The sequence below is a fragment of the Parus major genome, chromosome 1A, assembly GCF_001522545.3.
Source record: "Parus major isolate Abel chromosome 1A, Parus_major1.1, whole genome shotgun sequence".
In the NCBI taxonomy this organism is placed as follows: domain Eukaryota; kingdom Metazoa; phylum Chordata; class Aves; order Passeriformes; family Paridae; genus Parus; species Parus major.
This window is the reverse complement of record NC_031773.1, coordinates 32,490,678-32,513,825: the sequence shown is the minus strand read 5'-3', so window position 1 is coordinate 32,513,825 and position 23,148 is coordinate 32,490,678. Positions and strand designations below refer to the sequence as shown.

The 23,148-nt window shown below is 38.7% G+C and overlaps 1 protein-coding gene across 12 annotated transcripts in view; it reads left to right on the top strand.

Annotated features, from left to right (window-relative positions):
* Positions 1-23,148, top strand: part of GRIP1 (glutamate receptor interacting protein 1) — a 310,822-nt gene that overhangs the window by 156,831 nt on the left and 130,843 nt on the right. The window contains exon 1 of one of the 12 annotated variants that reach the window (XM_033514242.1): positions 1,232-1,518. The exons of the other annotated variants lie outside the window; for them this stretch is intronic. Coding sequence (XP_033370133.1) covers positions 1,464-1,518 — 55 coding nt within the window. The 5' untranslated portion in view covers positions 1,232-1,463. Of the gene's footprint in view, positions 1-1,231; positions 1,519-23,148 lie in introns of those variants that run through there. 12 annotated transcript variants of the gene reach the window in all.

Here is a 23,148-nt window from a genome sequence, read left to right as displayed (position 1 = left end):
ATGGAGGGTTTCACCTTATCCTTGGAGATAGGGCTGTTGGTCTAACCAATAAAACAAAAATAAGAAAAACAATCTAATAGTAGTTGGAGTTGTACTGTGGGAAGCACAGAACTTCTGAAACAGTGAAGAGCAAGCAGGGAGAGAGAAACATCTCAGAGTGTGGAAGCTGTCCATGTTTCTTCCTGACTTTCTGTAGCTGTGCACCATGACACTGGACCATAACATTAAATACAGTGATGGATAAAAGATGGCAGAAGATAAATTTAGCAATTTTGTAATCAAAGCATGTGAATGGGACAGAATATATGAAGACAGTTTTAAATATATCACTCAAGTGAAGCATAAATCTTGAGAAAGAAATAATTATCCATTGTCTGAAAGGAGAGTATCTGGGGTTTTTGCACAGATTTGACGTGAAAAACTCTGTATGGAATGTTTTGGTTTGCTTGCTTGGTTTTTAAAATGGGTATGGAATTTTGTCCATAAAGGTGGTATAGAACTCTAGTTTAAGTGGTATGCTCTACTTCATAATTTGCTGAATGGATTGTAAAAGCAGGTTAATTTGCTGTTTGAATAGGCATGAGAGGGCATAAAATTCCTCACGAGCTGAAGAAATCTTACAAATGGTGCCACGTTTGGTTCAGCTGCTCTAAAATCTACTCTCTTCTCCCTTTAGTGAAGGCAGAAAACTCAATTTGCTGTGTGTTTTCTATTCAGCATCATTTTATTTTGGTGTGATCAAATGCTTGGTGGTCCTGCCCACACACAACAATCCATCAATTCCCTCCACTCTCTCCCTCCCTCCCTCCCCCTGTGGTCTGTGCTTCATCGGCTGTAATATACTTGTCCACAATTGTCAAAAAGCTTTCCTGGTTATCAAATCAGGCTTTTTCTTTTTTCTTCCTTACAGATTGGTAGGATTAAATCTGTAATGTGCTTTGATTGGAATATTTCCATTTGAAATGGGGTCCTTCTCTCGCAGAAGTAGGATTCCTTATGTTTTTGCCCTATTTATCCAGAGGAAACAGTAAGGGAAAAAGGGATAGATATGAGGAAGGAGGAGAAAAATCACCATGTCTTGTTGAAATGTGGGGCCCTTTGCCTGGCACAGCAAGCATCACTCCCTGCAGGGTCAGGGAACGCGAGAGGCTGGGGGATGCGTCCCTCTAATTTCCACGTCTGTGTGTGCAGCTGGATGTTTTGTAGCTCCTAAAGAAATATGGCTTTTTGAGCCCTCCATCTCCTCACGCAGGTGGTGGTGACGGCGGGAGTAGTGAATGACACAGCTCTGCCGGATGACACGGAGCTGATCTCTGCATCAGCCAAGAGGAATTAAGCTTTGTCACTCCCCGCCGGGGCTACCTTTTGCCTGGTATGTGCGGGAGGAGGAATTCACAGGCTGCTGCTGCATTCACCCAAGCAGAGCCCCGAGCGTGCTTTGCCAGGGGAGGCAGGCAGCCAGAATGATAGCTGTCTCTTTTAAATGCCGCTGTCAGATCCTGAGGAGACTTGCTAAAGGTAACGTGCTTTCCTTCTTACTCGTCCAGGGGCTCCGGTGCATCCTTCCAGAGACACAGCCTGATGTTTTTACTTCTAAATATGACCGTCCTTCCAATGTACTGTCAGGCAACAAAGAACTCCTGATACAGGGGCTCATTCACTTAACATTCCTACATGTCCCAGGCTACGATCCTGCTAGGAAGATAGATTCCTGGGGTTTTTTCCTCTCTCTCTCTCTCTCTCTCTCTTGCTCTTTTTGTTATTGCTAAAAGGAGGATTTTTTTCCCAAGTGAAGTGCTGAAGTTATTGTGGGGTGTTAATGTTTTGTATTTCTGCTGACTGCTCGGAGGCAGACATCCCTCCTGGGTCAGGGCATGCTCTGCCTTGCTGGGAACAAGTGACACTGCTGTCCTGGACCTGTATCCAGGGCGAATTTCTGTTGTTTCACGTCCCTTGCGAGCTATTTTTACCTGTGTTTTAGATGCCGAAGACTGCTGTGTGTGATGAAGCAGTGTGTGTTTTTTCAGGGCTGCACTCGCGTGTCACACTTTTGAAGTTAATTTGCCTGTTAGAGCAGTAAGCATTTTATCTTACTGTAAATCTTTGCAGTCTCTTGTTTTACTGCTCAGAACTTCAAAATACCACCCTGAGTCCGTGATTGTTAAAGCAGATATGTGGAAACCTGCCCGAGACACCTTCCGTGTTCAGGAATGAACATACCTTATTTTCTAAAAATAACTTTCATTTTTTGAAAAAAAAATCTGTTCTATTTGGTAAATTTTTCTTTCTCTGTGTGAAAAGGTTTGACTGGGGATTTTAGCTTGATGCTTTCATGGAAACTTCCAACGTTGTAGTAGCATTATGTATCTGCAAATAAGAAGGTTCTGTTTTTTATCTTGGATGCTGTGAAATGTTTAATGGCCATTACTGTGCAGCTAGATATACATCTGTATGTGAATGAAACTATTTTTAACAGCTTAGCTTGAAAAATCAGATATATTTGATTATTAGTCAGGGTAGCTCAAAATCAGTGGTTTATTTTGCAGAAGCATGAAAAGGTAGCATGCTAATACAATGAAATCAGTAATAGGAAAAGAGAAGGAGACTGCAATCAAACTTATATAAGCATTTTCCTTTTATTTAGATTGCTCAGTGGGGCCATGCTGTTCAAAACATAGGAACTTAAATATTTATTAATCATCCTCTCAGTAGATTTGATTCTCTTTCAAATCTATGGTGGGCTATGCCTGTTTTTCTCATTTGTGTAAAATGTTTCTATTCTGATAGCTCTCTTACATGTTTATCAGGTTGAAAGTCAGTGTGTTCTCTTTTTCTGGTGTGAGCAGAGCAACCTTTTTGTCTGCTGATGTCTTTATCAGACAGATCTGGGCACTAATTTAGTCTCTCACTGATGAGAGTTGTTGTTCCACTTAAGTACAGTTTCCCTGTGAATAATCAATAATCTTATACATCTTAATTATTAGCCATCTTAATTATTTCATGCTTCCATCATTTAACAGAACTCAGGCTGGTGGGTTTTTTCTCCTTTGAAATAATGTTAACTACCATTGAGACTCCTTGCTCCTCCCACTCCCTCCCAATAGGAACTGGCATGATACTATTGATTTTTTGCATTAGTGTGCCTTATGCTTGTCTCTAGTTGATAAAGACAGTCTAGAGGTATGTTCATATATTCTCCTGTAAGCTGTTTGCACGCTGGACTGGCATTGCTGTGCTAATTGACAAGTTCCTGATTTCTCACTGTTTTGAGTGAAACCTTTGGCTTTTTATCTAATTCCTCTGGGTTTTTTGGCCTTGCCATTTGCATCTCAGACAACAGTTAGGGACTGCTCAACACAGCCTAGGTGAGGACAGGAATGGACCTTCACATTATTAGTGTGGAGAGGATTCTTGCCAACAGCTGGCAATCTCCTGCTGCTGTATCAGCTGGAAGGTCTCCTTTCCTTCTAACCTGCTAGTCATGTTTTTGTGCATTCATTGAGTTCCTTTGCTCCAAAAGCAGTTTTCTTTGCTTTAGTTCTTGCCCCCATCCTGTCTCTCCTAGGATCCTTTTCTTCTGTACTAATCCTGTAGCTTTGTGCAGTTCCCCAAAGTAATTTATTTTCTGTCTTTCAGGCCCTACTGTGGTGAAAAGATACAGGTGTGCTGCACACTAGATTAGTGTCTTGTGTTTTTAATAAAAGATGTGCAGTTAACTATACATCAAAATGTGAAAATATCTGCTTTATATATGTTATGTCATTTTTCATGCCTGTCTTGACAAAGTAAGCTTGTAACTTCATTTCCTGTTCTTTCCGATAGGGATGTAAACAGAAATGCCTCATCTGAGCAACGGGAGGCTCTCTAAAAGTAATTCTTTCCAATAGGGAGGTGTTCAGGCAGTATTTTATTTTACAGCAATCATACTCGCCTCTTCTTGTACTACATCCTAACATTTCAGAGCAAAAAGGAGAGCTTTTTTTTTTTTTTTAATGTTTATTTATTTATTTATTTATTGTTGCACATGCTTCATAATTGAAAAAATCTGGTGGGAGAATCGGGTGTTGTGAGCTGATTTCAAGGCAAAAATATCCTATAGTAGTGGGAATGCTCTCCAAAGCCCAGTCAGTGACCTACTCCTTCCCACAGTTGTGAGTCAGAGCCTGCAGCAGATAACCCTTACCTCTGTTGACCTTACCTCCAGGGTCATCTTCAGATGGCAGCATTAGTCTTCTTTGTCCTCTGCCTTCAAACTTACACCATTCATAGGAGACTGGCACAATTACAGAATCATAGAATGGTTTGGGTTGGAAAGGATCTTCAAATATCTTTTCCAGTCCAGCCCCCTGCCCCTCAGTCCTGTTTCACTGCTGCCCCTGCCCATGCACTCCTTCTGTGCAATATTGCCTCTGTGGGTACAAGGGCTACTGTGGCTGCTGCAGCTGCTGTACAGAAGTCTTCTGTGTTTCCACTGTATCAGTCACCCCCTCTTAAAGCAAAAGGTGTGGCAGACAAAAAGTGCACAATAATTACTCATGCAGGAAATTTAGAAGACTATGAGATTAGATCCCTTATTATGCTTCAGTTTTGTGAGTCTTCATTTTGGAGGTCAGTACATTTTCAGTAATGAAACTGCACATTACCGAGGTCAGATGGAGCTTCATATTTGTGTCCATTAACAAGCAACCATGAAAGAAAAGTACTATGTTATTTGATGATGCAATTTGCAAGAATGATGCTGTGTGAGACTGTTTTCTCATAGGTGTGGAAACATGATCTGAATTTAGATCTAGTCTATCTAGTTAAGAGCAAAAAAAAATAATCTGGTTTTTACACCTGTGTGTTGTTTCTACACCAGTCAGTTGTTTCAATGCTAATTTTCCATTATGCATTTTTTTAATAGCTATTAAAATGTTTATTGTGGATGGGAGTTTGTGCTGTAATTACCTGATTTCTTTCACTAATAAATCTTTCATCCTTTTACTTTCGAGCTGAAATATTGCTGGGTCAGTGTTTTTATTGTGATTGCCTAACGTATTTGAATCTCTACATGTATGTATATACATTTTAAGCAATGTTGGAAGTAGTTAAAAGGTTCTGAAAAGAGAGAAGATACCTTCTTACCATATTAGGTACTAAAATTTGCACTGAGAAGAGAGTTTTGTCATTTTTATATATTATTTTAATTTTTTATCTCCTTTCTATCCCAGAAGAGCAAGGTAAGCCAAAAGCTGCATTAAGAATCTGAAGGAGTAGCTGTTTTTGTAGTTTTCACTATGAGAAGTACTGGGCTCAGAGAGAATGGTAGCTTACATTTGGACCAAGTGAATATAAGGAAAGGCCACATTTGTAGCTGTAAGAACAACCACAGATCTGCACTTCATACAGCTGCTTGTATTGTAGGATGATTTTTTTTTTGTGCAGTGGAGAGACACTAGGGTTTTCCCCCCACCTAGTTTATTCATATAAGACCTTGGGCATTGAGCAGTATGCTGTGCATATCAAAGAGCCCGTGGTAATCCCTTACATTGCATATATATGCTAAATAAAAACGGTACCATTTGCAGTTGTTAAGTACCACAGTGAACAATATACATATATAGCATACAATAGTGAAAAGCTGCAGAAATGTGTAGGCTGGTCAGGTTTACAGGTAAATGAACCACTTTATAGTTTAAAAATTGCCTTTCGAGTATTGCATTAGAAAGCCTTGGTTGTGGTTAATTGATGTATGGACATGTTTGTTTTTTCCCTTTATTAGCCAAAAGAACAGCACTTTTAGGAAGCTGTGTCTGTAGTATAAAGTTGCTTACAGAAATGGGTCTCTTCGTTAGAGTCAAGAATGCAGTTTTTCACATACACAGATCAGTGAAGTTATTCTGGATTTTATTATAATGGAAACAGAATAGGAGCACTCTGATAAAGATGTCAACTGTTGTTACACAGGGCATAGTGTGAGGAGCTGAGTGGAATGCCTCACCCATCAAAGCTTTATAGCCTATCTTCAGGATAATTTATCACCTACTGCGCATACAGATTCTTTCTGCAGACATATATTTTTATTCTCCCAGTATGCTTCCAATACAGCAAGATAAAGCAAGCTTTAAAGGCAAGATGCTGCACTCCATTTTACAAGATGATCAGTTATCTAAAAATTGGATTGGGGCCTAAAGCATCAAAGGATGAATTCTGAATGTAGCTGGACGTTGGTTATACTTTGCTTTGCACACAGGCAGATACAACACAAACACAGAATTTGTTTTTAAATTATGGAATTAAAATGGTGTTAAAAGACTGACATTGAGGCTATAGAGTATCTTATTACAAAGTTGCTAGTGTTTCAGAGAGTCATCCGTGGTTACCAGCCTTTAAATTATTTAATTGTAATTCTAATTATGTGGTCTCTTTTTATACAATTTGTATACAAGTTTAACCACTACAGCTGAGTCAACAGCTTGCTTTGAATGAAGTAAAAATCACAAGTAACAGTATCTCTAGGGACATTAAACATAGGTTGGTTCCCCGTCTTTCTAAAATTAGTTCTGAAAGTTCAGAAAACTCCTAAGTGTCAGTTAGTTCTATAAATAGGCAGTCAGTATGGATTTGTTGGCTTTGTGCATTTGGATGGGATTCCAGAAATACACTTTGAGGTTTTTCATACTCAACACCTGTTTATCAAAGTTGTCCATATCTCCAAATGTTTTGCATTTTATTTCTGAAAATGATTTCTATGCTTCTTCTGATTTAATAAACAAACTACAATTAAAGAATAAAGAGTAGAAGCAAAATCTCGAAACTTTCTTTTTCTGGGAACTTCAGGGCCAGCTCCAGAGTTGCAGCCCTTCCCCAGCCATTAGTGGGTACTTCATGAGAAGACAGGAGAGAGTCCACAGGAGAGACCTGTGGACATCTGTCAACAAGGAAAGTTTTGACATTGCTCTTAGTGCTTGTAATGTAGTAAATTCAATTAAAAAAAAAACAAAACAAAACAAAATAAAACAAAGCCATTCCTTGGTACTACTTGGAATTTTTGTTTTGTTTTGTTTTGTTTTAAAAATTATTTTGTTGCAAGATTTGTTTATCAAATAAGAAAATGAAGGCAAAGAGTGGCCATGACCTGTCTTAGGTCACTCAGTGGGTCCATGCTAGTCTTGGGGATAACCCTGTTCTCCTATTCCCATTTGTTCATTACTGGTTAGGAACAGTTACTGAAGTTGGCAAAGATTATGAGAGAACACAGAAGACACTGCATGACTTTTTGCCTTCAAGATTTTTCACCAGTTTTGACTTTTTAATTTGTACTTAAGGATGCCTTTGGCCAGGATTGTTTTAGGATTGCTTTGAAATTGTACATGCCTGCATTTTGATTGCTGAAGGAGAGGGAGAGAGTTGAATTTTTGTTAAGATATTCCTTCTATAATTGGTATTTAGGCTTTCCAGCACTGAGTATGTGAAGAACAAAAGAGGCAGATTTATTATATTTAATGAGCATTATTAGTTCACAATATTGTCTTTTTGTTCAAAAGAATTCTTTGAACTTATTGTTGTAAGAAGTAATGAAAGGAGAAAGGATTTTCTCTTCTAGAGCAAGCTGATCACAGTTCACAAGTTCAAGCAATATTTCTTCACCACTAATATATTCAAGAACTGGCAAACTCTTTATTAATTATTCAGGATGATCTGAAGCACAGCAGCATACTAACCAATCTGTGTGATGCTTTGACAGAAAAGAAAGACATAAAAATACTTTCCAAATCAAGCATGTACTACTTAAAGTAGGAACAGTGCTGCAGCCCTTATGGTCTGAGGGTGTGTGTATGATTGGAGTTCTGCAGAGAAATTTTTTTGGCTTAGATAAACAGATATAATTGCATGCAGGCGCCTGTGAGGTGTTTAGAGAAAGCTGCAGTCATATAAAGAGATGGAAAGTGGCCATTAGCTATCTTTTATCTATCAGATATTACTAGCTGTTAGCTGATGTGATAGCTCTGATATCAGTTACACTTGGAAAACATGGGAAGTGTTTTCTTCTAGCATGTGTAGATTTGCAGGATGGGTTTTAGAAGTTGTTGGCTGGTTCCTACTGAACTTCTTTCACAAGAGTTCAGCAGGTAATTGGGACTTTGTGCCTTGTTCTTAGTGGTTTAATGGGAATAGCTATGTTTCTCTCTGGAGTGTATTCTGGGGAAAACAAAACAAAACAAAAAACTACCATGTGTCAGTTTGTAGGCTTTCTGAATATTAAAGGTGAAGTTATTCTAAAAAAACAGTTTAGTGGTAAGTAACGCCAGTTTCAATATGAATGCAGGCAAGATAATTGAGCTGTAAGTAATGAAACCCCAGACTTGCTCATGGATAGGAAGGGTGTTGCACAAACATCCTTCCAAGCAGCAGCATTGCTGCAGGATAGAAGTGCATTGCAGATGTTTCGTGAGTTTGTCTTTGGTGTCATTGCTGCTTCTAGTTGTAGAAGACAGATATTCAAAAACAGCCCAGGAGCCCAGTCTGGGTGAGCATGCCAGAGTGGCACAGAAGGTGTGAGGAAGGCTGGAGCTGGGTGCTAGGCAGGAGCTTGTATCAGGTACAGTGGGACAGACACAGAAAATGTTGCCAATCTGCAAAAAGCTTTGGCTATCCTTGCCTTCACATAAGAACACTGGATTTTTCTTTGCAACCAAATTTGCTCTCTCTCCGTGCCTATCTGGTGCCCGTGGGAGTTTTGATTACTTTGAAATATCTTAATTCCACAACATTCTGTGGATGGAGCCTGAGGAAACAGGGGAAGGAGAAGGGTGGCGTGGGGTAGGAGGGAGGAGGTGGCACACACTGCAGGCCTTTGCAAAAGGCTTTCTTTTGTCCCCCGTCTCTGGGGCACTGCGGTAGCGGGCGAAGGAGAGCTGAGCTGCAGCTGGGGCAGCGAGCAGCGGGAGATACAGCACTGCTGGGAACTCAGCACAGCAAGCAGGAAAGAGGAGAATGGGGAAAAGAGAAATGTGAAAGAGAAAAGGGGGATGTGGGAAAAGCTGGAGGTGAAGCAGACGTGGCATGTGCTGTGGACACAGTCTCTTGCTGGTGGAAAGGCACATGCGATGTGAGGAAAAACAGGAACCTGAGCTGCCGAGAGTAAAGCAGCAGGAGTTAAAATCTGACATTTTATGGAAACTTTTTATCCCATATAAAGTTCAAGTCTACAATTATGTAGTAGTACCTACCTAGATATTTTAGGAATATATTGCAGGCTAAGGCTCCAGGTGGAAATGGGCTCTGGTTCCTTGTGTGAAGAATGGACTCACTCTCTCATGAGCTTTCTATAATCTTAATCTGGGGGTCTGCTAAATCTGAGAAACACTGTGCAGTAGGGATGAGAGCATATCTGCCTTCTGGGGTATTTCAGATTTCTGCAGCTTCATCTCTCTCCCAGCATGACTTTGTCTGCTTAGCAGTGCTCCATCTGCATTTCATATTGTGCTGCTGCTGATGTGCTTCTGCCATGGGAAGGTCCCGCTCTAGGCATGGCCCCTAAGCAAGAGAGTCTGTCTCTGTCAGCATAGGTTACAGCACCTCTCCAAGCAGCTGTCAGTACATCAACAAAGGGTAATCTAATTTCTTCTGCCCTGTCTGCATTCCCTGCAGGAGTTCTGCTGACCTGAGGAGATGGCTGCTCAGTGGGGCATGCAGGGAGGACTGCCATGGTTGGAGAATATCCCAAAGGGCCAAATTTAGAAAGTTGCAAGCAAAAAGAAAGTGGCTCATAACATGTTCTGTTTTTTCCTCAAGGGAAAAGAAAATATATTAAAATTTTGAAAATGTATTAATTATATAAATCAATAGAATCTTCTGAATCAAAACTGATTTACCATCATGTTACCACAAGCACCATGTCATTCCCTCACTCTAATAAGATAATTTAGGGTCATATTGATTGAAAAATACCTCTAAGATCATTGAGTCCAACCATTAACCCAGCACTGCCAAGTCCACCATTAAAACATGTCCCTAAATACCCCACCTACCCATCTTTTAAATACCATTTCCCTGGGTAGCCTATTCCAGTGCTTGACAACCTTTTCCATGAAGGAATTTTTTGTAATATCCAATCTAAGCCTCTCCCAGCACAACTTGTGACCACTTCCTCCCATCCCATCACTTTTTACTTGGGAAAAGAGACCAACCCCTACCTGTGTCCTTTCAGGTAATTGAAGAGCACAATGAGGCCTGAGCCTGTGTTCTCCAGGCTGAACACCCCCAGCTCCCCCAGCCACTCCTGGAGGGACTTGTGCTCCAGACTCTCCACCAGCTCCACTGCCCTTCTCTGGACCTGCTCCAGCACCTCAGGGTCTGTGCTCAGTGAGGGGCCCCAAACTGAGCACAGGATTCAAGGTGTGGCCTCAGCAGTGCCAAGTACAGGGGAATGATCACTGCCCTGATCCTGCTGGCCACACAGCCTCTGATATTTCAGAAACTGCAAGCCAAGTCCTGTTGGCATCTTGCAAGTGTAAAAACATCTTCTAAAGATGCTCATTCTTTATGCTTCCATTCTTTTTTTGAGTGTTTGCTTTAAAGTACCACTTCTGTAATATTTAGGAACCTTTTGAGACTCTGGGCAAAAGTTAAAGCTTCAGCCCAGAATGTTGTTATTACAGAAAAAGGAAAAGTATTATATAAGTCTCTACTGCAACCTATCATATCCCTTGAACTGCTCATGTGCAGTTTTTCTTAATGCTGTTGGGAATTATGTTGTTATTAGGAAAGGAGACTTCCCTGAAAGTGTATTGGGGCAGAAAAATTGCTCCATATTGGACTGATTACAAAAAGATGAACACTAGACATAGTTTTGCAGAGGAAAATGTTTTACTGGAAATAGTGTCACATCTAACAGGCTTATTCTGCCTTAGCTTCCCAACAGTGAATAGAGAAATATGTTATGTGAGGAAATACCAGCTATTCCAGTGACTGCATTACCATAGTGCACTGGTAAATGTCACCAATAAAGCACAGTTTAAATCAACACTGCTCTTAAGGAAACATTTATATTTGTAGTGAACTAGAATTTGACAGCTCTGTCTGGCAGAAGTTGTTTCTGGTGTTTAGTTTTGGTTGGTTTTTGTTTTGTTTTTCTGGGCATGCAGCATGTGTTGTGACCTCTTAGAGACCACTGCAGATTTGCAGATACTGTGGGCATGTTGTTCTCAGCTGTATCACAAGCCAGTGATGAAAAACAAAGATGAAATTTCCTACCATGTTAGGAGGCTTAAGTTGATATATCATTTCCTTCTCCCCAGCAGTCCAAAAGGAGGGCACCTTAGAGTATTTTAAGCTTTCCAGTGACAGGGTTTATATGTTATTTTTTTTCCTTTACTGACATGCCTATGCACATAAATTTCTGTAGACCCTAAGATAATATGATATTGTTATAGCACCTGTGGGTCAGGAATCCATTTTGCTGAACCTGAGCATAAACTTACTGCAGATTTTGTTTCATTGAGCTAAAAGGAGTTAGGAATTGAGATAAAAGCTGACAGCCTGAGCTAATATGTAATATGAACAGTTCTTTTTTACTGGACAAAAAAAAACCCAAAACCTCCACAAAAAAGAATTTACATTCTTCAAAGAGAAACAGACATAAACCCTTTTTATTTCATAGCTGTTTCCACAAAAAATGAAAAGGAGCAGAGAAAATGGGGATTCTGGTTTAGGTTTTGTCCTTGGGAAGTTCAGCAATACAGAAAATTGTCTAGTTACATCTTTTGTCTGTTTTCACTCTGGAGCTGTGTGATGCAGTGATAAATATGTCCAGAGGCCAAATTTACTCAATGTTCCAGAGCTTCCAAGACAGCAGGAGCCTGTCCTGATGAGCAAGTGGAAGGTAGGTTGTGCCTTTGGAAGCGCTTGAGCTCCCTTTGTAGAAGAATACAGTTCCCTCTTCAGTGCTGCTGTTGTGGCCCTTGTCAGGATGGTTCAGGCAAGGCCACCAAACCAGCAGCAGCAGTTTCTGCAGATGCCTGTCTGAGGGCCACTTCCCATGTGCATATGCTATGGAATATTGAACAGCAGCTGCTCGGTGTTGGCTGACAGCTGCACTGAGGTAGGAGCTGTAGCCCCAGGGAGTAAGGCTGACTTCTCTTCTGTTGCATCTGTGGCAGTAGCACAGTGTAGAAATCTCCTTTGCCCAGCATGACAGAAAATCTTCATCACTTACTCCCTGCAGAAATGTGAGTATAAACTGCCCTTATTTTTCATGGGATTCCTCACAATTTATCCAGATTGAGAACTTGGAGTGGTTGGGCTGGGATGTTGTGTGCCCAGTACTGAGCTTTTCAGCTGTCTCCAAGATTTCAGATCTCAGTGTAGCCATAATTGAAATGTTCATTAACAGTTCTAGACAAGTCATATTGACTTTCAACACATATTTCAGATCTGCTACAGTCTGTGTTGCTCTCAGTGTACTGTGTGTTTTGGTGGTGGTTTTTTTTTTACCTGACTCCAAAAAAATGCCTTTACTTTTGTAAATAGGTAGCTGGGTAGAGGAGATCTCAAAGGTAGTACTGAATCCAGGCTATTTTTTTATGGTTTCCAACTGAATAGGGAAAAGACTTCCAAATATTTTCTTGATTTCTGCAATTGGACAGTTGGGAAGGTTGGACCTTCTTGAATGGGCATTGGCCATGTGGACTACATACCATTTTGAAGGGGTTTGCACGTTGTGTCTGTACATGGAGTACATTTTGAGGATGTTGCATCCAGGCCAACATCCTAAAGGCAATTGTTCAGTTTGTCAAGGGCTCAATAATGCCCTGGGTAGCATATTATAATAGATGACTCAAATACATCTGTGAGATACCAAGTGTGTATAGGAAACTTTGAACTTACTTTGATGGCATCTTCAGTAGAGAATTTTAAGTAATATGGTCTTGATACAGATGTACAGCTGCCTTAGAAGAAATTGGGACCCAAGTTGACATTTCCAGCATAGTGTCCCACTGAAGGTAGCATTCAGCAGCATTGTGCATCCACTCAGATGCTCATTCACAGTGTGATAAGTTTCTCTCCTTCAGGTATTGCTCAGGAATTATGCAGGAGCCAAAAAATTACTGTAATGAGTTCCCCCACCATCTATTTAATCATAATTAGTTGTAGAGTAATGAAGTAAGTGACATTTCCTGTGATCTTTTCACAGCAAATTCTACTATCCATGTTACCATAAAAAGAAAAGAGCAAAGGGATGATGTTGGAAAGAGCAACTGGCTTGTTCATGGTGGTTCCTCCAAAGTTCCCCAGTCTGTTACACAGTGACATCTTTTTGATACCAAAAGATACCAGAAGAGATGGAGCTTAGTAACCTATTTGAAACATTGTGTTTTCAGACATTTGAGTGATTAATGGTTAGCTGAAAGAATACTTAGATTCTTTTTATTGATCTGGTTTTCTGCTTGTTTTCTTAAGCTGTTCAAAAATTACATTTTCAGATATTTTGTTGAGGTTTCACTATAAGCCCAAGTTTGAGAATCAGAATGTGATTTAATTTTATTGGTTTAACTCTGTTAACATTTGTGGTTCGTTGTGATTGAATGTGAAGAAAGAGGAAAAATGGTGATTTAAACTAAAATCATTGTGTTTCTTATACAAGAGCAAAAGATCTATCTAATGTGTTGTATATCTACACTGGTTATCTTTGAGACATCAGCTGCAGTAATGTCTGAAGCCTGTGCCTTTACAGATGGAGACAGAGGAATATTTGAAGGTGTCAGAAATTGTGGTGGATAGCAGAAGGATAGAGTAGGCAATTACTGTTCAGAAACAAATTTCAAGATTGCTTAGTGTTGATTACAAAGCTGAAGCTAACATACCAAGTGACTCTTGCAGAGTTATGAACAATTTACAAAGTCAGATGAAAAAATCTCTATATAATTCTGGCAAAACTTAATGGGCAGTGTAATGGGCAGTGACAGCAGAAAAATTACATGAGAGGCCCATGGATTATTCAAAGTCTGTGTACTATTTTCAAGGGGTCTGCAAATGAAATCAAGAAAAGAAAACTTTTGTTTTGCATTTAATTTTCAATGTTACAGGAAATACTAAACATCTGAAAATCATAAAAAATGGAGCATATATGTGTTTGTGTAAATGCACAAGTGTTTATATACACACATATGTGTACACATACATACAGTGGCTATCTTACTGCTGAAGCCAGAGGTTATAGCTAACAGTTCAAATCCCAAATAACTTCAATCAAAAATTTGAACAATGTAGGAAGGAATAATACTAAATTTTAATTTCCTTAGAAGAATGAGATAAAGCTTCAACAGTTACATTCACTGCAACCAGTCACATTACTATTGTTATATATCTGCAAGCAAAAAGATTGACATTTGATGTATCTGTAAAGATGATTTTTTAATAAATTAATCCAGAGTGTAAAAAAATAATATGAGAAAGAGTGCTGCAGGACATTTGAATAGTAGGTCCCAAATTCATAAATCTTTGAGAGCTGAAGTTATGGGAGCTAAGAGATAACCACTGTTCTTCCAATTTGGATGATAAATATGAAATAGGTAAAGCATAGTAACTTTACAGCATGTAACAAAAGCTTAATAAAATTCTGTTCACTCCATAAACGTCATAAAACTTGAAAAATGATAGCTAATCTTTCTTCCTTAAGAGAACTTTCTGGAAGACATACTTGCTACATACTTTATGACATGTATCTCATATTTCCCTGCAAATGTGGAGGGGGAAACATGTCCGCACTCTTAAGGTTTTTTAAATTTTAATTAAGAGTTAAGATGATCAAAATCAGACCTCCTATTTCAACCTTGTCTTAAACAGGAAGAATAGCAAACATGGGTTGTGTAAGCGAAACAGAGAGAATGTGGTTGGATTAAAGCTTCTTCATCCTTGTTTGCAATCAGGGTGTCACTGCGATATCCAGGAATGTTCTCATGCAGAGAGCGTAAAGCTCATACATTATTATCTGAGCAGCTGAAATACAAAGAATGTATGGTAATTTATTCTCTTGGCTGGTTTTCATTACAAGGGTTTTTATTCTTGGTAAGCCTTTCTTGCAAAGGGGAATAGTCTTCCTATAAATGTAGGTTTTGTGACATGAATCCATGGGGACTGTCTGTCTGATTTGAAGTTGCTAATGGATTCAGCATATTGCTGAAGCATTTGCTCGTCTAATACTACCTCCTTGAATAATAAATTGCATTCAGGTTTTGTTCTTGGCCTTCTTCTCTTCAGCTTCTCCTTCTGTAGTGTCTGTGCCAATGAGACCATCCAAATCTATTTCTGCTTCTAATCTTACTGGTTAAGATTTGGTTTTGAAAGCATTCTGTGTAGCTGTTCCAAAGAAGTTTGGAGAACTAAAATTGTAGGTGCAAATGCTGAAAATCTGAATGCTTACTGTGCTGTAGCCCCTGGTGTCAGATGTAATAAGAGATCCTTTTAGTAAGGAAGAACTGGCCAGGATCTGATTGTGAAGCTTCAGATACATACATACATACATATACATATATATATATATATATATATATATATGTGTGTGTGTGTGTGTGTGTATGTATATGCATATTTTTATATATATATATAAAAATAAAAATGGTTGTGTTATGCATGAGATAACTACAGATGCTCTGTATTTGATGAGCAGCATGGCTGAGCTAGTAGTGGTGCTGCTGGCTAACCTGAACCACTCTTTTGGGAGCAAATGATAAAGCACAATGTAATTGGCTGGGAGTCACTGCCTTAGGAATGAGCTCTCTGCACAGATAGAGCAGGACTCTTGGGAAGCCTGTGGAGTGTCCCCACTTCTGTCAGTCTCACAAAATAGGTGGTACCAGTGCTGTGGTGCTTATCCTCTTTGTGATGGTTTTATGTAAATAGGAAGGACCATGCCCAAACGCATTGGTCATCTCTGCTGGACAGATCTGCTTTGATGGCTTAGACAGATGCATCTACTGACTACAGGTGCTCTTTCTTTCCAGGGTGAGGAATCCTAGGTTTGTTTCAGGCTTTTATTTTTTTCCTTGGGATGCTATTAGCAAGGTACCTGTAGATGAGATCAGAAACCTGTTTATCTGTTGCCCATGGAATAGTATCTTACTATACTAGAAATCTCCACAATTTAAACATCACTTTTCAAGAAAAAACAGTAGTCCATGTGAATATGTTACTAAAGTCCTAAGTAAATCAATGCTTCTGTGGTCAGTTGTTTTCCTGCATTTAGTTTTCAAATTCAGCTGCCTCCTAAATGTCTCTAAATGATGGAGAGGATTGCAACATCTAGACACTTTTATGTCCATAGCATTCTTTGCCAAAGTTGTCATGTTAAAGAGGTTAAATAGAACAGACATCTGGCCATAAAAAGTTCATCTGGCCTTGCTTTTCCTGACCCTGGCTAGTGAAGCTCCAAAGTAGCTCTGAGGAGAACAAAAACTGATGAGCACTGCCCCCTCAAAGCTCGGAACATGTGGCTGGGTGTGGAAACTTGGGATGGTATGGCTTCTGAGAAAGATGGATGAAAGCAAAGCCTGGTAGGATGAAAGCTCTTATCTAAAAGGAAGCTCAAACTTTTCTGGGTCAACAAACTTTTCTGGGTCAACATGACCAACTGGCAAGCATATATGCCAGTGCAAATAATCACTCATAGTCATGGTGGGAAGTTTGGGATGGAGTGACAGGCCAAGCCATGAGACATATGTGAGAAGTGTATTCTATCACCATTTGTAAAAATGAAGTATTTTTTGTAAGAATGAATTATTTATTGGAAGAGATAATCTTGGTGAAGAGACAGTAAAAAAAAAAAAAATTCCTGTAAAAAAAAAACTGTAGAGGCATCAAAACTGGCTAGAAAGTGCAGTGAAGAAACAGTACTTGCAGCATTGTAAAAAGTAGCTAAGGATGTCAGTGCAGTATCCCAGTATGGTCCTCTTCAGGAGATGCTTAAGCATGGCATAAAACCACAAGAAATAAACATAATTGATCTCCTTCATGAGCAGAAGGAAAACTATGTCAGGGGAGCTGGTTTGATTCTAGAAGCCAAATGCTGGAAGTTTAGGCAGGAATGTTTTCCTGACATACGTGTCAGGAGGTCATTGAAAGTTATGAGTCCAGAAGTGTAAAGAAAACCATGGACCAAATGTGTCTGAGGGAGTTTCAACAAGATTGTCAACAAGATTATAAGGCTCATGGAATCACTTAGGTGGGAAAGGACCTGTAAGATCATCAAGTGCAATCATTAACCCAGCACTGCCACATCCACCACTAAACCATGTCCCCAAGTGCCACATCTACTAGGCTTTTAAATACCTCCAGGGATGGTGACTCCACTGTTTCCCTGGGCAGCCTGTAGCAGTGCTTGACAACCTTTTCTGTGAAGAAATTTTTCATAATATCCAAGCTAAGCCTCCCCTGGCACAACTTGGGTCCATTTTCTCTTTCCTATTATTTGTTACTTGGGAGAAAAGGCCTACACCCACCACTTCCACTGAGGAAAGCCTTGATCTAGATGGACTGAAACAAGAGAAGGAGCAGTGGCCTTTCCAGAGGACAGAGGGGCCAGGTGAGATTTGGAAGGGATTTTGAGTCAGTGATTCGCACCTGAAATGCAGCTGAACTTCATTTATGAGTTGACTGGAGAGCCATGCCATTATTTGCAATGGAGATAGACCAGGGTTCAAGCAGCTATGTGATAGTTAATGTTGGGAGATTTTAATTTCTGCAACACTGTAAAATCTATCACACTCAGAATAGGTAAGAAATCACAGATTAGAGTTTTGAGGGGTGGTAATTGGTGAACTCTTTGGATGATCCCTAGATTATTTTCAGCTGTAATGCTGCAGGAGCAGTACCATGTAGACGTGAGGGCTCATCACATAAGCTTAGCTGCAGAAATGCACAGCTTTTGTATAGCATTCTTCATTCTTTAAGTGATCCTTGGATCCCTAAAAACCTTAAACTAATGTCCCTTCCCTAAGGAGTCAAAGTCCTTCGTCTTTAAATGTCCCTGTTCTCCAGCATTTCATGTTGCTAAAGGTCACAGCTATATCTGGCTGTAATTTATTAAGGCATAATAAATTTATGGTGTATATCTTAACAAGTTGTTGCTGCACAGGTGCATTGATCAAGAGACAGAAAGTTTCTTTATAATAATGTCATAGAATGCTTCAAAACACTGTTTTACGGATGTGAAATGTATCTGTCAGTATTACAACTTGGATATTTTAGAAAATTGTTTAAAACATTATCAGTTTGAGAAATGTTGGCTGTAATTTAATTTCTGTCTTTATATTTTATCAAATGATGCCTTACTTCAAGCATTTCTGAAGCAACCATCTTAATACTGCTGTTGTACAGTATTCTCAGAAGTGGAAGATGCTGTCAGACAAAATGCAGGTGTTTCACATTGCTGCTACCTAGCTGGGATAATATTTTTATATCTATGTATTTATATAGATATATAAATATATTTTTCTCTCTCTACAAATCAAGTGCCTTTCTGACTGAACCCTTAAAACTGTCAGTATTCAAACCTTAGCAGTTATACCATTTCATATAGTTTTATTCAGAACATCTTACAGCACTTCTAGGTAGCTGTATTTTGGGTGTTAATGTTTTCACGAGGCAGTAGTTTGGGCTGTCATTAAGAATTGGTAGTCACTGCTTTATGCATTGAAGTTGTACATAGTTATCCTTCCTTTATCATGAAGATTTTGGCTGAAGTAATACCTGAAACTCTCAGATTATAAACAATTGGTAACTTTACTTTTTGCTCAGATTGAGAGCCATGTTTTTGATGCTCTAATGAGTTGACTGTATATTCTTTTCAAACTTGATTTTGCAGATCCCTTAAAAATAGTTTTAATCACTGTTGTATTCTGTAATACAGTTTTTTGTTTTGTGGTTTTTTTAACTGGTATCTGTTTATAAGCAAAATGAAAAACACTCCTGAGTGGAGAATGGTGAGAGAATTGTGGAGGTTAGACTTTGTGAATGTACATAATTATAACTCTTCATTTTGAGTGAGGGACAACTAAGAGGATGGTGACAGTGTTTCATTCCAAGGATGGCCAAGAATATTCTGTTTTATTTGGAAATACTTTTAATTCCTCATGGTCATGTGGTATCGTTCGTGCTGAACATCTCTCACTGCATTATATTCCACATCAGTAATTTGGCAGAGATGTGCTAGGATTTTTTAAGTTCTTAGCACTAAACATTTGTGTTTTCTTGTTTCCTGTCTGTGTTTGATATCACCTCTATTCAGTTCTGTAAGAATTTTGGTGTGTTTTTTTTTTAATTGCCTATTCCTTTGTTACTTGAGGGGGCCTCTTCAGAGTAAAATGTGTCCTTTAACTGATTTGGCAAACCCTGCAGTAATGTGGTGACAGTAATTAATGTAAAATAGGAGTTTTCTTTGATTTTTTATAAGATTCCAGAATTTTGTCTCCTAGTTTGCTGTGCAGAAAATAACCCAAATTGTCAGATAGTGTTTTTATAGTGTAAAAGTGATTGGTATTTGTGCCTCAAGGCAATTGTGGTCATATATTAAAGAAGTTAAATGGTAAGAGGTTCTGTGTACACTACATTTTCATGTCTTTCCTGTATTTGTTTTCTCCTTTGTCAAAACACCCCTGACTTCAGGAGCAGGAGTGGCTCCTATTTGCATACACAAACTGTGAAGCCACATGTCTTGGATAAAATACAAGGAAAGCATCATTAACAGCTGTGGTCCAACCTAGTACCCTCTTTATACTCAGCAGTTCCCATGGGCTCTCAGTGAGTTTCCAGTCTCGTTTTATCCTCTGTCTAGGGATATTAGACAAAAATGGTGATTCAACCCCATGATGTAGCAAAAATCATTTGATGCTTGTCTTTTTTTCTTTTTTTTTTTTTTTAGAGCCTTCCAAAGTTAAGGTTGGAAATGTTATCCTGGTTTGTGGTAGTTTGCTTCTGAGCCAGGGTGCTGTGATTTCACCTGAGGACTTGAGTGTGGGGATCCTGTGCTGTAATTCCTCCCCACTGCGTGTGGGGTTAAAAACTGGATTTAAACTGCCACAGGAAACAAACTCTGTGAGGATGAATCTGATGGGGATGAGCAGAGCCTCATGTTGTCTGGCCACACTTCCTGCTTAAAATTCTGGGAGCCAGGAAAAGATCTGTAATCCCTGACCTTGAATCTGGGTCCTGACATTCAAGTGTAAGAAAGCAAATGAGCTTTTGCAGAAACAGCTGTAAGGAGAGGGACTCCGAATGACAGGTGTTAGCTGAGAAGACATCAGTATCTCCAGATCGTGAGTTTTTGGTTTAACTTCTAGGAAACATGTCTCTATCGAAATACTTCTTTGCCACTGAATTTGGTTTTGATCTCCTTCAAGTTGCAATTTTCACTAGGTATCTTTGTTGTTTCGCACTAGGTATTTGTGGAAGATAAATTGTTTCAGAAATTAAAGTCTTGCTGCAGTTAGAAATAGCCATTCAACATCCATATGTCATTGTGTGTAAATAATGTCATTTTCACAAATATGTTGAATAATTCATGTTATGTAAAGAAATTTCAAAGTGCTATCTATGGAGGCATATATCAATCAGGAGAATGACATATCCAGTTACATCTTTTTTTGAGGCAGAGGGGAGAGCCAAAGTCATTCAAATATTTCCAAACATGCAACATTTCTAACTACTAATGCAATGTTAGTTTCCTAAATGCGTCATTAGGTACTGGTATGGCCTTTGAGGGCTTATATTCCAATTGTGGTAAAAGAGGATGATTCTATTCATCAATTCAGTCAAGTAATTGATAACAGCTTTAATTTCCTGGGGGATATATGCAGCTTTTCCTGTGTCACCCCAAAACTTCAAACTGTGGATTTCATTTATTTGCTGGTTCTAGCTCTCTGATCAGTGCATGGCTCCTACCACATCCTAGCATTGTGAATTATATAGTGCACTTAAGCAAGAAAGTATAGTGATGACAACTAAAGAATTGTTTTAATAATTTTGTTAAGGATGGATATGAAGAGGGATGTAACTGGAAATTAGGATGATAGGAAAGACTCACTGCATTAAATTACATTGTGTTGGTAGTTTTACCATTGCTATAGGTATAGGCAGCTGTACCAACTGAATAGACAGAGTTATACTGCAGTTCTCTCTGCCTTTTGTACCAGTCACATTGTTGTAGTGCTACAATGGCTTCTCTCAGTTCATCCATTCATCTCTTTTTCTGAAATGTGTTAAGAATGTCCAGCAAACACCTGCTTCCAAGGCACAAAGCTCTTTTTTCCCCGCAGTTTTTGAAGGAAGCTCAGCTTTTATATAAGGTCTGATGCCTTCTATACTGAGGGAAAACAGATTTGATGTGTTCTTCCTAAAGATGCATCCTCTTAGTTGAAACACTTAAATGTTGTCCTGTAAATTGATAGGACTCATATAAAAGAAATACCAATAAATGAAAGCATTTGAAAAATAGCACCAAATATGTCTATATTTCATATAAAGTTGTAAATAACTTTATAGAAAGAAGCAATATTTTAGTATTCTAAAGCTGGGGAATTTATTTTCTCAGTAAAAAAAAAAAAAGTACATTAAGTATGCTATTGCTTTCTTCACCTGCAAATTAAAATGTGTATTTTTACTTGGATTGTATAGAAAGCTTTTCATAGAATTAAAGTTAAATTAGTTGTGACAGTTGATCGTGATTAATCACCAGTTTTTCACTGAAATAATTCTGTTTTTCAATATTGAAAAATACGATTCCACACAGAATTATACACAGTGGGAAACATCAATCATATTTGTATAAAATCTGAAAGATGGAAAGCATGTCATATTAATAGATGCTTGTGTATTTAATTTGGAGGTTAGAGTGACCTTCCTTTTGTTACCTTAAAAATAAGTAGTGAGGTGGAGAGGGAATCATAGAATTTTGGCTGAAAGATGACTGGCAGGTCACCATGTCTTTGAGAGTTTCTCATGGCCTCCCACAATTGCTTGGTGTAGGCACCAAGGGTAAGGGAGAAATATTAAGCTGGATATAAGTGCAATTTGATACAGGGTTTCATGAAAGAAACTACTGCGTGTTTCTGAGCATCATGAGGGTTTTAAAAGTTGTTAAAGGGAGACTGTGTCCCAAGAGCCATGAAGGAACCTTAAAAAACTCATTTTATGCCCTACTCAGCTTTAGCTTCTGAATGAACAGTACAGTAGGTGAAGTACTAAGTGGCTCAGTCTTTCTTCCAGGCTGAAGCTTAACATAGGTGTTAACATTGTAATCTTCTGTATTTCTGTGACACAAAAATTTGCAAGGACTTAAAAATATTACAAATAGTTATTGTGTCTGTACATGCAGCATTAGTGGTTGGGCACAGATAAGTATTTGGACTCATTTTGAATAAAATTCTGATATTTTACTTGGTAGCAGTTTCAATACAGGGATTTTTTACTGTGCCACAGATAGAGGAGTGCTGTATATAAGGCATTCAGGTGAAGTTCTAATTGGGGATTAAATTATTCCCAGCCTTAGTAAGAAGCTAAATTCCTTGGGATGAGGAAAATTTTCAAAGATTGAGATGAAAGATTTCAAACAAGATCACATTCTGTTTTATAGCTGGTTCTTAATGAGTTTTACTTCATAAGTCCATGTTTTAATTATCTTCTGTGTATTAGCATGAGCCATCCAGTATGTTTGCATGTGTTAATTCTGTCAAAGTTATTTATATATGAATAATTTTATCTGAATTTTGTGCACATTAATTAGTCTTGTAGGGTTTGATTCTCCAAGCATCTGCATAAGTATTTGAAAATTGTACCCCAGTGAAAATACTGCAGCAGCTTATGTCTTAATAGAAATAGTAAACTTGTTGGAAAAAATGACATTACAATGAGTATTGAGAAGCATTTTGCTGTCATTCCTACTTCATTTCATCAGAATTCTGGTGATAGTTTGAGTCTGGTAACTGTGTTAACAACTGTGAAATGCAGGTCATTAGGGAGATTAGGCTGGCAGCCAGTTACATTGTTATTACCTTTCAAACCTAAGGTGCTTGGTAAATTATGAAGTACTGCAAGAGATGTAGCTGTATGCTTTCTGTCTTTCTTGAAAACTTTTCAAGGATATTGTATATGCCAAACAAACATTTCTAATGC